Below are 14,829 nucleotides of genomic sequence, written 5' to 3'. Positions count from 1 at the left end.
TCTACAGTTCCTTCCTAAACATAGGCAATGTTTTGTTGAGCTTCAGTGTTCCTATTGCTATTTATGATGCTCCTCATCTGTACCACAGAAGCACAATTACTTTCACTGCGAAACACCCCAAGTTACACGCACCTGTTTAGCTGCATACTCTTCATCCCGACCATCTCCAATGACAACATATGTAACCTTCTTTCCAAATCTATACATAATGCGCTCGAAACAGCTTTCTTTGCCTGGAAAGTTAGTGAAGGAGAGTGTTTGTTTGCTTAGACTATGATATTGCTTCTATACAAAACACTCTATACAATATCCAATTACCTCTAATACCAAGGAGAACTATACAAAGTAAATAGACACAAGATGCTGGAGTAACTCAGCAGGACAGGCAGCATCTCTGGAGAAGGAATGGGTGACATTTTGGGTCGAGACCCTTCTTCAGACTGAATTGTGCCTTCAGTAAAGGTCACTGGTGCAAGAGTATCTCACTCTCCAATATATATAACCTAATCACGCGAGCAATAACCTCTCAGATCACTCAAGGAGGAGGCAAGATTTCCAGAACCTTCATTCACATCCTTCTTTAAAGATTACTAAACTACTAAACATAAAATTATCATCAGTTCTTCATTTTATTCTATGAGGGCCATTGCTGGCAGTGAACCATCACTGTACCCAGATGAATTAATTCCATGAAAATTTCAACACCAGAGCTCATGTTTTCCTTTAAGAATCACTATTTAATCAAGAATGCAATCACAGTGGCAGAGCGGTAAAGCTGCTGCCTTACAGCACCAGAGGCCCAGGTTTGATCCTGACTAAAGGTGCTGTCTGTGCAGAGTTTATATGTTCTCCCTGTGACCTGTGGGCTTTCTCCAGGTGCTCCGGTTTCCTTTCACATTCGAAAGATGTACAGATTTGTAGGTTAATTTGCTTCTTTAAAATGACCCCGAGTGTGAAAGATGCAAAAGTGGGATAAAAAGTGGCAAACTAGTGTGCAGGTGATCAATGTTCAACAAGCCAAAAATAATCTATTCTTCAATATAGTAAATTCTTAAGCTTTGATGTACACCACCGTAGGCATTTTGAAACAGTTTTTCAAAGAGAGAATGAGTCAATATAAGACAATTTATAAGATAAATGAAATAACAACAGAACTTGAAAATGTAAGAACATGTAAAAAATTAGTATAGTAACAAATAATAATTCAACAGACTCTGCTGGGAGATAGAATAGAAAGCACCCACAAAGCTACAGGTGGTTGACTTTTTATTTCCTCATCTGAATTATTGCCAGTAAATAGATGGCACGTTTCCAAGGTGTTAAATTAATCTGTGATGTTGTCTCTGGAAGAAATGTCACATTTACCAATTACTTCCTTTACACATTTTATAGAAAAGGAGGATCCACATTTGTATCAGATATGCCAAAAAATATTGCGATAGAATAAAAGTGATACTACATCGACGTTTCTTTACATAGTGTCTCAAAGTAACCCTCCCAATGTGAGGTCTCAACATTTTCTAGTTCGCAGCAATATGATCAATTTATCCAGTAGGAAATATCTGAAAAATAAAAAGAATCCTCACCTATTTTTGTGGCACTATAAATGTTTTCAATGGGGAATATTTCACCTAATCCATACAGCAGCACCTTAGCCAGAGCTGGAACTAGTTGGGTTGTGGTGACCAGGATATTAATGCAATTTCTTCTGAAATAAAAAGAAAGACTTAAACTGGTGTCTTTAATGTTTTAAATATTCATTGCCCTTGTTAATCAAAGGAGAAACCACACAGCAATTGGATTCAACATTAGACTCGCAGCAAAACAGTAGATAATCAGACTGAGAATGTTTTCACATCAACATGATCAGGATTCATTTCCCACTTTTAATAATAGAACAACCACTTTTAATATTGTGTCACTTTTAATAACCACTGCGCAAATCTCCTACATTTCTGGCACAAAAGAATTCCCGCTGACATGAAATATTTTTTCTATAAAAGGAAAGTGCAACAAGACAGACAGAATAGCAGGAAAGCAGTCGTAGCGGTTTACGAAAGTCAGTCAGTGTATTTGTTTCCAGGGGAACAAACAACTTAGATTACATAATCTGTAACATAATCATAATCAGGAAATCATATATACATAATCAGGAAATGCCTAGCCTTTCAGGCTTCTAACCTGATGTGCACACATTTCTGAGCATGTTGCTCACCATGAATAAAGCATTATGCTCTGATGAGATTTGTGCAAGAATAAGGGTGGCACAGCTGGAAGGGCTGCTGCCTCAACTCCAGGGACCTGGGTTCAATCCTGACTTCGACACCATGTGGAGTTTGCACGTTCCCCCGGGTGTCCCCCACTTGCTCTGGTTCCTCCCACTGGGGGTGGGGGCTCATGGGTCTCGCCCGTTTGCTCTGGTTTCCTCCCACAGTGGGCGAGGTTAATTGGCCACTATAAATGGTCTCTAATGTTTTGGTGAGAATAAACGGTCTCTAATGTTTAATGTGAGAATAATAAAATATTACAAGTGAAGGTTTACACAAAGTGCCGGAATAACTCAGCGGGTCAGGCATCTCTGGAGAAAATGGATGGGCGATGTTTTGGGTTGGGACCCTTCTTCAAACTAAAAGTCTTCAGACTGAAGAAGATGGACACAAAATGCTGGAGTAACTCAGCGGGACAAGCAGTTTTTCTGGATAGAAGGAATGGGTGACGTTTCGGGTCGAGACCCTTCTTCAGACTGAAGGAGGGTCCCGACCCGAAACATCACCTATCCCTTTTCTCCAGAGATGTTGCCTGACCTGCTATGTTACTCCTGCACTTTGTGTCTATCTTCGGTATAAACCAACACCTGCAGTTCCTTTCTACACAAGTGAAGGTTTAGCTGGGTTGATAGTTGGCAAGGACATAATGGGCTGAAGGCCCTGTATCAGTGCTGTACGATGCTAATGACTCAAACCTAATTCAATATCTAGATGTAGAAGGCAGCAGAATGATATTTTAACAGAATCAAAAAAACATTTTAAATGTACATTTTGATCAGCTACCTTGATTGAATTAGCATTAATGATTTCAACGCAGTTGCTAGCCAGGAGTCCGTCAATACCTCTATATCCGCTCTTAATTGTTGTAATGAATCCTTCTTGGCAGGGTTAAGGAGCTCTGTGAACAAAGAGCAGCATTTATTTGTTTGTTACCTTCTGTGCAAGTGGCTGTGCAGTCAACAAGAGTTCACAAATTATTCCCAAATGTGGCATGTTGTTTACCTCCAACGTTTGTACTGTAGGTGTTGTAAATTTTTTTAACTTGTCGATATCGAAAGGCCAGCTTTCTCATCCAGTCAACACCTCCCTGGCCAATACCTCCTGAGGAATGGCTCGAGCCAGGCACTGATCCGTGAAACCCATCAGCAGCAAAGTCATAGCTTCTGAAAACAGAATGTTAAAGCAGCGGAAAAATTATTACTCAAATATAAAATAAATGTTGCCTTGCACCTACCGGCTTGGGGCAAGAATAGACCACCTGGTTCCCAAGGCTTGCTCCATCATTATAATGGGTCTGATGAAGGGTCTCAACCCAAAACATCACCTATTCCCTTTCTCTGCCAGACCCACTGAAACATTTTGTGTCTATCTTCATCTGTCGCTTAAGCTCCATCTTCCAGCATTATCGCTAAGTTAGGCACAAAATGCTGGAGTAACTCAGTAGGTCAGGTAGCATCTCTGGAGAAAATGGATAGGTGACGTCTCGCCTGAAGAAAGGTCCCCACCCAAAACATCACCTATCCATTTTCTGCCTGACCCGCTGAATTGCACCAGCATTATGTGTCTATCTTTGGTAAGATGATGCTGGTAAATGTTGGCAGATCTTTGGTAAGATGATGTTGGTAAATGTTGGTAGAAACCAGCAGGGTTCCTAAGAAACCATGCATTATAGAAAAACATTTGTGTCAATGGGGAAAAGAAGATTTGGAGGGAGAGATTTTCAGACTCATAACAAGGTTTTCCCCCTTGCACCATTTTCAAAAATTTTAATAGCCACAAAATTATTTTTGTTACTGCTCGCTAAAAATAGTAAAGGCTGCATGTTTTCATTGTCTAATAGAGTATCATTGTGCAAGTGTCAAGAGAAGCAATTACTTGTCAATTTCTATGACTACCTGTAGTGAGACTGACAGACTGTGTTCTTAAGAGACAATGGTGCCAGATTACTGCAGGGAAGTTACATGGAAACAGTTTTCCCCTAAACTCCCCACCCCCCCACCACGTTTTTTCTGTGTGTCAATTTCCACAGTAATCGTTAAGTAGTTCTCTAGTTCCCTATTGAAATCGCATCTTAACCCAGTCAGCCTGTGTAATATAAATATAGTTTCCTAATTCATGAAATGCTGAAGTAACTCAGTGTGCCAAGAAGCATCTCTGCAGGACATGACTAGCGATGGTTTGGGTCAGGACTCTTCTTCAGACTGAATCAGTCTGGAATAAGAGTCATTTTGTGTACTATCCCATTTGGGTTGTGGAAATACACGTTTTAGCTTTTACAATCAACAGCTTTCGTGATATCTGTAGGTTGTTTTGTTATCCATGGGAATACTGTGCCTTAACCCTCACAGATACCAAGGACAATATACATTGAACCATTCAAATTACTCATCTTTGTACAAGTGTAAATGTGCATTATAGTTTGTTGTATTTGCACTCAAGTTTAAGCAATTATGGAGAGAGGTCAGCCACTCAACTCTTGAAATCTGGTCCAACAATCCTTTTGATCATGGATAATTTGTACCTTATCTAGAGATCTTAAGATCCCTGAACAGTCTCGCCTAAGAAAAATCTATCAATATCAAATTTAGAAGTTTTTGTTTAACTTCAGACTGAACACCGTTTTGGGGCAAGTCTACTAATCCTGCAGTAGTTCACAATTCAAAAATAAGTAGTTCGCAATTCAAAAATAAAAGTATAAAACCAGATTCCATGATTTATTTAACACATTTTTTGGCAATTGTGTAGCAAAAGACTTTAAACTGAAATGTAAAGATGAGTTAGTTACGTTAAATCTTGTCCATTGTCCTCAGCTGCGACATCCTCCACGTGAACTTGATCGCACTCCTGTTAAATAAGCGAGACAAAAAGCAAAGATATATTTACAAAAACATGTCTAATTTCGGCATTCTACTAAAACCATTGTACCAATTTACCTCTAACTGTACTTGGAAATGTGCTATAGTGATCGCTAATTAGACTTTTGTTTTAAGTACTTCCCCCAATTATACATTTGGACGTAGGATTAAAGCACTGCCCCGTTTGCCTTCCAGCCACTGGAAAATAGAGTAAAAGCAGACTAAAAATCGACATTAAATGACAGTAAAAAAAATATTGCTTTTTTTTGTGTGTTTTGTACTGGAATAAAATTGGAATCCATCCAAAGTCAACCGATTCCAATGCCAATAAAGGTTAGATCGTCAAGACACACCCAACCTTAAAGTTTAAATGAAGAGACTTGAATGCAAGTATTCCTGGCAGACAATATTATGCAGCTATCCAATAATCATTACCTCCAAATCATTGAAGAATAAATGAGTGTCAGCAAGATCAAAGATCATTTCCTCCATCCGTAACCCTAACGTCAAAGCTGATGCAGCATCCTGTAAATGAACAACTGATATAATGATATAAATCGGGCTCAAGTTTGATTTAACAACGGTTAAAGCCCAGAATAAAAATGTTAGCTCCTACAATTCTGGACTGCAATGGAGTGATTGAAATGTGTCAGAAAAAGAAAACAGAATTTCTTGTTATTAACAATTCTTCAGTGACTGCTGTCGATCGATTCATTTGGTATCAGGCAAGGACAAGAATAGGCTTGAACACAACACTAGGGATCAGAATACAACACCACAGTTAGATTAATGTAGGGAAAATGGCAATGTCTGATTGGGACAGTTGAACCCAACAAACAAGATACTGTTTCAGGAGTGAAAGGAAAAATGCAGGAGCAGCATTTAAGATGATTACTTTTTCAATGGCAAAACATAAGTTCTTTGCTTTCCAACAGTTTCATCAGATACATTTCACAAAGGTTGTGGCATTTGTGTTCTATGCCTGAGGCACAGAAAAGGAAAGCTAAGTTGGTCATGTTTTGGTCATGTTGAGACGTTTTAACCTGATTTAAACTGATAAGGATTTACCTTTAATCACCCATCTGCACATGTAGCAAGCCAACAGCTGGTGCACTAACTAGTCTTGCAGTTAATAAAATCAGAAATTGACTTGATGGGTTCAATGGCCTCCAATGTCACAAGAAAATGTAGTTTAGTTTATTGTCACGTGTGCCGATGTATGGTGAAAAGCTTTTTTGTTGCGTGCTAACCAGTCAACGGAAAGACTATGGGTCACCCATTCCTTCTCTCCAGAGATGCTGCCTGTCCCGCTGAGTTACTCCAGCTTTTTGTGTCTATCAACGGAAAGACTATGACCAATGCTATAAAATACTCAGCAGATCTGGCAGTATATGTGTGGAGGAACAGAATTAACATTTTAGACCCTTCATCAGAACTGGGCAAGCGAGGAATCAAGCTCATTGCAGAGTGGGTGGGGAAGTGAGAAATGGAGGGATCAAAGGGAATCTCTCGTAATTTCTTCAGTTTGCAGAGGTGACCCAGAGCTCCCCTTTGCTGCCACTTTAATTCTTTGCTCCACTCTGACCCATCCATCTGATGCTGTAATACTGAGATCCAAAACATAGCACCTTGTCTTCTGTCTAGGTACATTGCAGCCTGCCGTTCTCACTAATGAAATTCACAACTTCAGGTAACTCAGTCTCTGTTGTAATTACTCCATCTGATATTGGCTCAGTTTCTCGCTCTCCATCAGCACAACATTGCCTGCTGAGCACATCCGACACCCAGCCATTTTGACACTTCTACGTTCCTTTGCATTCTCACTCTCCAACAGCCCACATTTCGTCACTTTTGTTCATTTTCTCTTTAACTGCCCCTATTAACCCATCAACCAGATGCCCTCTGCAACCTAACATCACAGCAACTCTGGCCTCCCCATTCCTTTCTCCCCCCCATCACATACACCTCCCATTCTCTCTGCAACTTAAAACTAAGCTGTTTTCTTTCCCACCTCTGCTGATGGGTCTTCAACCTGAAGCATTAACTGTTTCTCATTCTACTTTTGTTCCCAGTCTCAGTGCTTTTGACTTTTTGCTTTATAATAGATTTTCAGCACCTGTAGTTTTTTGATTTACGGTTCTGATGAAAGATTACCGATCTGAAACATTAACTCTCCGTTAACCCTGTTTCTCTCCATGGATGTTGCCCAACTTGAGTATTTCCAGAATTCTGTTTTAATTTCACATTTACAGAATGGTAGTTTGCTTTAGCCTTACCATTAGTATCAGTTCATCTTTACATTAACATTGGATTCTAAATGTGAGGGCATTATTTTCACTATAATTCTGTTTCTATTGCAAACTTAAAGAAATCTATTAAAGCTTAAATATGAACAGATTGGTTTAGCAATGATCATAATATAAGGAGAATGTCACAAATAAACACAATTTAATATGGATCACGTAATCTGACCTGTAAGTGCAGTTGTTTGACTTTTTCTAATATTCAGCAGTTAGACTGGATTTTTAGAACAAGCCCAACATTAATAATTTCCTGTTAATGCAACTGTTTATCTATATTTTGGTTAAAGAAATATTGTTTCCTCTTAAAAGAAATTTCACTATTTAAAAAAAAAGTCACATCCAAAAGTGCAATTGCATTCTCAAAACAAATTAACTGAACATTTTTAAAAATGGTAGCTGTGTGCAGTTAACTATTCAACCAGCTTAACATTACTCTGTTTAATAATTTCCTACCTTTCCAAATTTTTGTGCGTACGACCCAGTCAATAGCGAATGAAAGATGATAATGGTTTCATCCAAATCCCAAACAAATACACGCTGCAAAGGAACATGTAAAAACGATAATATATTATTTTCCTCTGTGAATACTGGACAAGTTACCATCTCCAATCTTCTAAAGCATCCTGCAAAATATCTGCCATAGCATATCTCTTTAATAGTTCCCTCACAGTGATGGCAGTTCCATTAACACTGATTTTGATCACCTTATGTCAATGTTTCCATTGCTAATAATTTCATATCAAGTTCATGTCCTCAGAGCAGAATAAGGCCATTCGGCCCATCAAGTCTACTCTGCCGTTCAATCATGGCTGATCCATCTTTCCCTCTCAACCCCATTCTCCTGCCTTCACCCCAAAACTCCTGACACCCGTACTAATCAAAAATCGGTCAATCTCTGCCTTTAAAAAATCCAGCCAGCTGACAAATCCTACTGATGTGACTTCTGGAACTAAGGAGGACCTGACACGGGATACTTTGTAACTTAGTCGGCGCCCTTCATGAGGTGACTATTGCATAGCATGGATACACAAAGAAAAGAATTTCACTGTGACTTGTTGTCACATGTGACAAAGTATTCATTCATAACGTTTTCGTTCGTTCATTCATTCATTCATAGATGAGAAAACACATTTTTGGGACTACTGTAGATGGGCCATCTCAGTTGGCACGGGCAAATTGGGCCCATTCCAAGCTGTGTAACTCTAAATTGCTTATTGCTTTCCTTGGAGTTTTGCTTTCATCAATTTAACCTAGTTTTAATGATTTTAGTTGATTTTTAGTTTGGATGTGCTTCATAAAATTAAAGAAAAAATATATTTTTCTTAATATAAAGTGTCCCCGATGTTTGGAAACGTCACCAACATTCAATAGTCCAATCACAATGACAATTTTTACAGGCCACAAATCTGGGGGAGAGAGGCTTTCCAGCTGTCAAAGTGATTCTAAGAATTTCACTGTATCTAGGTATAGGCAACAGTAAAGTGTCATTGAATCAAAGTCCACTAGCTGCTGATGTTGAAGCAGCCTGCAAAGTGTGCTGTGACACAGTTCTGATAACTAGGCTTCCAGCAGAAAGCTGTACTGGGGGGGAGGGGGGCGGGCACTGAAACAAGTAGCACAGCACGTTACAGGTATCCTATCATTTTGCATTAGGAGAGGATCTGTTCCAATCTCAGGGAATACTAATTCCACAAATGGGACATGACTGACTCACTGAATGCATGCACAGCAACGTGCAATGTTTGCAAGGAAAGCTTGCGTCTCTTTTACTGTAAATTCTTGGCCTAAAACCAGCAGAGACTGAAGTAATCAACTTTAGTCAGCTCAGATGTAATTAACTGACTGTCAAACCTCAGCATATAAATTTAATGGACATATTTTTAGCTACATGTACAAAATGGCGGCGCTGCCATAGCAGCTGCGGCTTACCTGCGGTCCATTTGTCTTTGTGTTTTTGTTGTTTTTGTGTCTTAATTGTAGTTGTGATGTCGTGTTTTTGTGTTTGTGTACTATGTGTGTATGTGGGGGGGGAGGGGGCGAACTGTAAAATTGTAAATATGTGTCCCTTCCGAACGGAGACCCGACCTTTGTTTTCTGGGTGTTGTCTCCGTTCCTGCTGCGGCCTACCATCGGCCCAACTCCTGGAGCTGTCGGCCTCCAGGGCTCCGGTTCGCAGAGCCCGCGGACCGGACTAACCATCAGCGGAGCCGGCCGTCTTCGGAGGCTGCGGGAGCGGCTGCGACTCGCCTTAGGCTCGGGCCGCGTGGATGCCGACATCGGAGCTCCGGCAGCGGCAGCGTGTTCGCCCGCCCCGGGTCGCGGGGCTTGGGTCGCGGACATTTCACCGTCCGGCGCGGCCTAAAATAGGCCGCGGGATATTTCTCTGCTGGGCGGGGGCTTCAATGTCGGGAGCCACGACCGCCCCGACGTGCAGCAACAGCAGCGTGTTCGCCCGCCCCGGATCGGACTTATCATCGGCGGAGCCGGCCGTCTTCGGAGGCTGCGGGAGCGGCTGCGACTCGCCTTAGGCTCGGCCCGCTGCGGACCGTCCGGCGCAGCCTGCAACCACAACAACCTGACCGCGGGAGAGGACAGCAGGAGAAGGGAAAAGACATTGTGGCCTTCCATCACAGTGAGGAGAGGACTGGAGGAGACTCACTGTGATGGATGTTTTCTTGATGGATGTTTTCTTGATGGATGTTTCTTTTGTGTGTTTTGGGGGTTGTGTAATTTTAATGCCTATTTTGATGCTTTTGTTGTTGGACTGTGGGTGACTGAATTTCGTCCAATTTGGATGACAATAAAGCTATCTTGAATCTTGAATCTTGAATAAAGAAAGTTGCTCACAAAATGCTGGGATAACTCAGCAGGTTAGTCAGCATCCCTGGAGAACATGGATAAGTGGCGTTTCGAGTCGTAATCCTTCTTCAGATTATCCATTTATACAGCGTAGGAAAGATGCTGGCTTAAATCGTAGACACAAAATGCTGGAGTAACTCAGTGGGACAGGCAGCATCTCTGGCGAGAAGGAATGGGTGACGTATCGGGTCGAGACCCTTCTTCAGATTCCATTTATATATATCTATATAGTCGTCTATATATCCATGTTATCCAGGATGCTGCCTGACCAGCTGAATTACTCCAGCATTTTGTGTCTATCTTTGGTATAATCCAGCATCTGCAGTTCGTTGTTATTATATAAAGAAAGTCGGTGCAACATTTCTAAAAGAATTACCAGTCGTGTGGATCACGTCAATTCATATCGCCAACTGAACCAAAATTAAACTTGCGTTATATCATATTCTTGGAGACCAGTCAGCACATCGTGTCAATACTAGCTCATTGAAAGAGCTAGCCAATTAGTTCCTCTTATTTCTCAAATACCATTTTGAAAGTTGTTGCTAAATCTACGCAATTCAAACAGTCCCGGGCTATAGTCTTTAACCAGATCAATGAAAACAGATAATGATTATATTTGACACACAAAGACGTGCAGATACTGCAAAACACAAAAGGCCTGGAGGAACTCAGCAGTTCAGACCACTTCTGTATAAGGAATGGACAGACAATATTTGGGTCAGGACCCTTCTTCAGATAAGTCTGAGGAAAATTCATACCTGAAACTTGGTCGGTCTATTCCCTCTCCAGTTTGCATGCAAGATAGCTCTCTGAAAAAGTTAGCCAATTAGTTCCTCTTAGATCTACCAATACTTAGTGTTTTGCAAGCAAACATGGCAGCTACCTTCCATCTAGCAATGTGTTACACAAAGCAAATGCAGCATGGTTTTGTGCTATTAACATGGAGATGATTTCAGGCCTTCGGTTATCATGCAACATTTCTGATCATTGATTCTAGTGCTGCAACAGTAACCTGCCGCCTTCTCAATCCATAAAGAAGGCTATTACTTGCACTGTAAGATAACCAATTTTAGTTAATAATTTTCACATGCTTATTTTTTTTACTGAAAATCAGAATCAGAAAGCAATTTCTCAAAACAATTGATATGCACTATTGGCCAACTCCCAGCCCCATTCCTCCACAAACGTCAGTTAAAAAACTGAACATACCTCCAGTTCGTTGTCAGGTGGAGGTGATGAACTACTCTTCTTTCCTTTCCCCCTAGATTTTCCACTTGGATTTTTTTGAGATTGTTCCTTAAGCTCCTTCACTACTGCGGTTGACTGAGTCTGCCCTGCATCCGGAGCTCCTGAACAAGAATGAAAATTAAGCCACTATATCTGATAATTACTACCTAATTTTAATACAAACAATTTCTTCAAAGTGCAACAATTTTACATTTCATGCTGTTATAAAATCCCAGTGCTGGCTTGCAAAGCTCTTCTGCTTTTTCCAAGTTCTGTTTAAAACTGAACATGCGTTACAAATAGTGTAAGAAAATAACTGCAGATGCTGGTACAAATAGAAGGTAATTATTCACAAAATGCTGGAGTAACTCAGCAGGTCAGGCAGCATCTCAGGAGAGAAGGAATGGGTGACGTTTCGGGTCGAGGCAGGTCTCGACCCGAAACATCACCCATTCCTTCTCTCCTGAGATGCTACCTGAGCTGCTGAGTTACTCCAGCATTTTGTGAATACCTTTGATGTGTTACAAATAGTTGGATTGATTTTCCATTTTTGTGCAGCCAAACAGTGTTTTTACATTTCGAATACAGCGCTTTCTTTCAACATTTCCTTCGTACTGGACTAATACATGCTGTTAAACTGATGTCTGCACTCTTCAGTGAGTGTGCACCAGCTCCAATACCCCCGGTTAAATAATGTAACACTGTCAACACACCAGCAATGAATAATCTCATAACATTCTTTATCACAGTGCAATCTTTATTGGTGAGAAAATTGAAACATACAAATTTCTTACACAGCACGACAGGGAAACCTTGACCCTAACCACACAAGACTAAGTTATTACTTGGATTATTTATAAGGGACAGTTTAAACAGCATGATACAGTACTATAAACCTGGAGACCGTTTCCCAAGGAGTTAGTAATTAATGGTCTGACAAATCTCAATTATATTTGTAGATATGGGCAGGGAATGTTTCTTAGAAAGTTACCTGTGTTTATGATTCAGTGAAAAGATTGGGAGAATTGAGGAATTTCAATAATTTGCAATAATCTCCATCAATAATGATAAACTAGTCAAACTGTTCAATGCAAAGATCTAATCCGTTTGAAAAGCAGTCTGTCTTCTCTCGAGTTTGATGACACTGGAACTACTTTTAAATTTTAATCCATGAAAATTGCAACATTGGGAGGTAAAGAGGATTATAAATTTACATCGGCTGGTTAAATTCAGAAATTCATTTCAACACTTAATTCAATTAATTTGTCATCAGTCTAAAGTTCAACAGGTATCACACCCCTGTCCCCAATTCTTGATAAATGAAGAGCTTAAATTGAAGAGGCACACAAAATGTTGGAGTAACTCAGCAGGTCAGGCAGCATCTCTGGAGAGAAGGAATAGGTGACGTTTCGGGTCGAGCCCCTTCATGAGACTAAGAATCTAAACCCTTGCTCAAAACTGTATGTAATTGGCATATTGGCAATTGGCATATTCTTGCTCTTGGGGGCGTGCAGCGTAGGTTCACTTGGTTAATTCCCGGAATGGTGGGACTGTCATATGTTGAAGACTGGAGCAACTAGGCTTGTATACACTGGAATTTAGAAGGATGAGAAGGGATCTTATTGAAACATATAAGATTATTAAGGGATTGGACACACTAGAGGCAGGAAACATGTTCCCAATGTTGGGGGAGTCCAGAACCAGGGGCCACAGTTTAAGAATAAGGGGTAGGCCATTTAGAATGCAGATGAGGAAAAACTTTTTCACTCAGAGAGTTGTAAATCTGTGGAATTCTCTGCCTCAGAAGGCAGTGGAGGCCAATTCTCTGGATGCTTTCAAGAGAGTTAGATCGAGCTCTTAATGATAGTGGAGTCAGGGGGTATGGGGAGAGGGCAGGAACGGGGTATTGATTGTGAATGATCAGCCATGATCACATTGAATGGCGGTGCTGGCTCAAAGGGCCGAATGGCCCACTCCTGCACCTATTGTCTATTAAACATAGAGCAATATAGTTGTACAACGCTCCAGCCTGGTTTTGAAAGGAACCACGTTACAACATTACCTGATTGAAAACCCTGATCCTTGGAATTAGACACCTCAGCCTCTGTTTTTTGCAGTTGGTAGGTGACTGCAGTTGTGCTGCTGGCAGGTGGAGTGTTTGAAGACCCCGTCGATGCATAATTTGAACTGGGAAAATATGGCACATATTGGCTTTGCCCAAGTGATGTGTAGGAATGATATTCCTATGTAAATGAAAATGGAAAAGGATAATTTATGTTTTTTTTAAAAGTGGTTTCAATGTAAAGTGACGAACCTAAAAACAGAAAAAAATCCTCTACCTGATTTGAACTGCTAGGAGCTGCAACATTGGCAACAACAGCTCCACCAGAATAAATACCAGTTTTTGGGAATCCTGCACCTGTCAAAAAATAAAAATGACAGCAATTTCAAAAATATAAACAGTCCAGTAAAACTCTGATAATCCACTATCCATTATTCAGAGACTGGGATGGTTCAGCCTATGTCTCACCGTGATGCTTGCTGTACATCCATTCCACTCGATGGGGCATTGCTTCCCAAACCCTCTTTCAACTTAAGATAGGACTTAAGAGTGCTGGAGTAACTCAGCGGGCCAGGCAGCATCCCTGGAGAACATGGACATGCAACGTTTTGGGTCGGAATCCTTCTCCAGACTAAAAGGGATGCTGTCTGAATTCCTTAGTTACTCCAGCATTTTGTGTCCATCTTTGGTATAAATTTGCATCTGCAGTTTCTTGTTATTCCCTTTCAACTTACCTGGTTGACTGGAATATTTATCATACTGCGTAACATCCCAAAACCAAAAAGGTGAATTCACAGAGTGTTGAGGCATTAATAACCTAGGGTAGTCTGAAATATTCACCAATTTAGCACCGTCAGAATCCGAGTGTGCTGGATTAAGTCTTACTGTGCATGGTATATTGTGATAATTCAGTACTTTACTTTGTGGAAAGCTATCAGTTTGTCATGTGGCTCTCTTGTGGGTCTGGACAGAGCCGATTTTGGGATCAGGAACGCCTGGGTTAGAAACACGGATAGGTTTGCAGCTGGATCTGCAGTCTGTGGCACCGAAAACGTACAAGCTGGACATTCTATTTTCTGCTTGCTTTAACCTCACCTGGTTCACTGCAAAATGTATTATATTACTATACAACGTGTAAAGTAAAATATAACTATGTTTTAGTATTAATAGTAATAGCCAATAGTCTGGAAAATCTGCTTGACTTCAGAGTGCCACGGGTGCAGCATTATCAGAGTTCTACTGTCATTATAACGAAT

The 14,829-nt window shown here is 40.6% G+C and overlaps 1 protein-coding gene across 7 annotated transcripts in view; it reads right to left on the bottom strand.

Annotated features, from left to right (window-relative positions):
* LOC144606921 (protein phosphatase EYA3-like) overlaps positions 1–14,829 on the bottom strand; it is a 45,554-nt gene that overhangs the window by 2,838 nt on the left and 27,887 nt on the right. For 4 of the 7 annotated variants that reach the window (XM_078423414.1, XM_078423418.1, XM_078423420.1 and 1 more), the window contains 11 exons: positions 13,851–13,930; positions 13,574–13,754; positions 11,494–11,633; positions 11,043–11,093; positions 7,879–7,962; positions 5,558–5,647; positions 5,053–5,111; positions 3,270–3,430; positions 3,051–3,165; positions 1,587–1,708; positions 133–233 (listed from right to left, as the gene is read on the bottom strand). In XM_078423414.1, coding sequence (XP_078279540.1) covers positions 133–233; positions 1,587–1,708; positions 3,051–3,165; positions 3,270–3,430; positions 5,053–5,111; positions 5,558–5,647; positions 7,879–7,962; positions 11,043–11,093; positions 11,494–11,633; positions 13,574–13,754; positions 13,851–13,930 — 1,184 coding nt within the window. The remainder of the gene's footprint in view (positions 1–132; positions 234–1,586; positions 1,709–3,050; positions 3,166–3,269; positions 3,431–5,052; positions 5,112–5,557; positions 5,648–7,878; positions 7,963–11,042; positions 11,094–11,493; positions 11,634–13,573; positions 13,755–13,850; positions 13,931–14,829) is intronic. The other 3 variants (XM_078423415.1, XM_078423417.1, XM_078423416.1) reach the window with 3 other exon arrangements.

The sequence above is a fragment of the Rhinoraja longicauda genome, chromosome 27 (assembly GCF_053455715.1).
Source record: "Rhinoraja longicauda isolate Sanriku21f chromosome 27, sRhiLon1.1, whole genome shotgun sequence".
Lineage (NCBI taxonomy): Eukaryota > Metazoa > Chordata > Chondrichthyes > Rajiformes > Arhynchobatidae > Rhinoraja > Rhinoraja longicauda.
The sequence above is the reverse complement of the archived record's forward strand: the minus strand, read 5'-3'. Positions and strand labels throughout refer to the sequence as shown.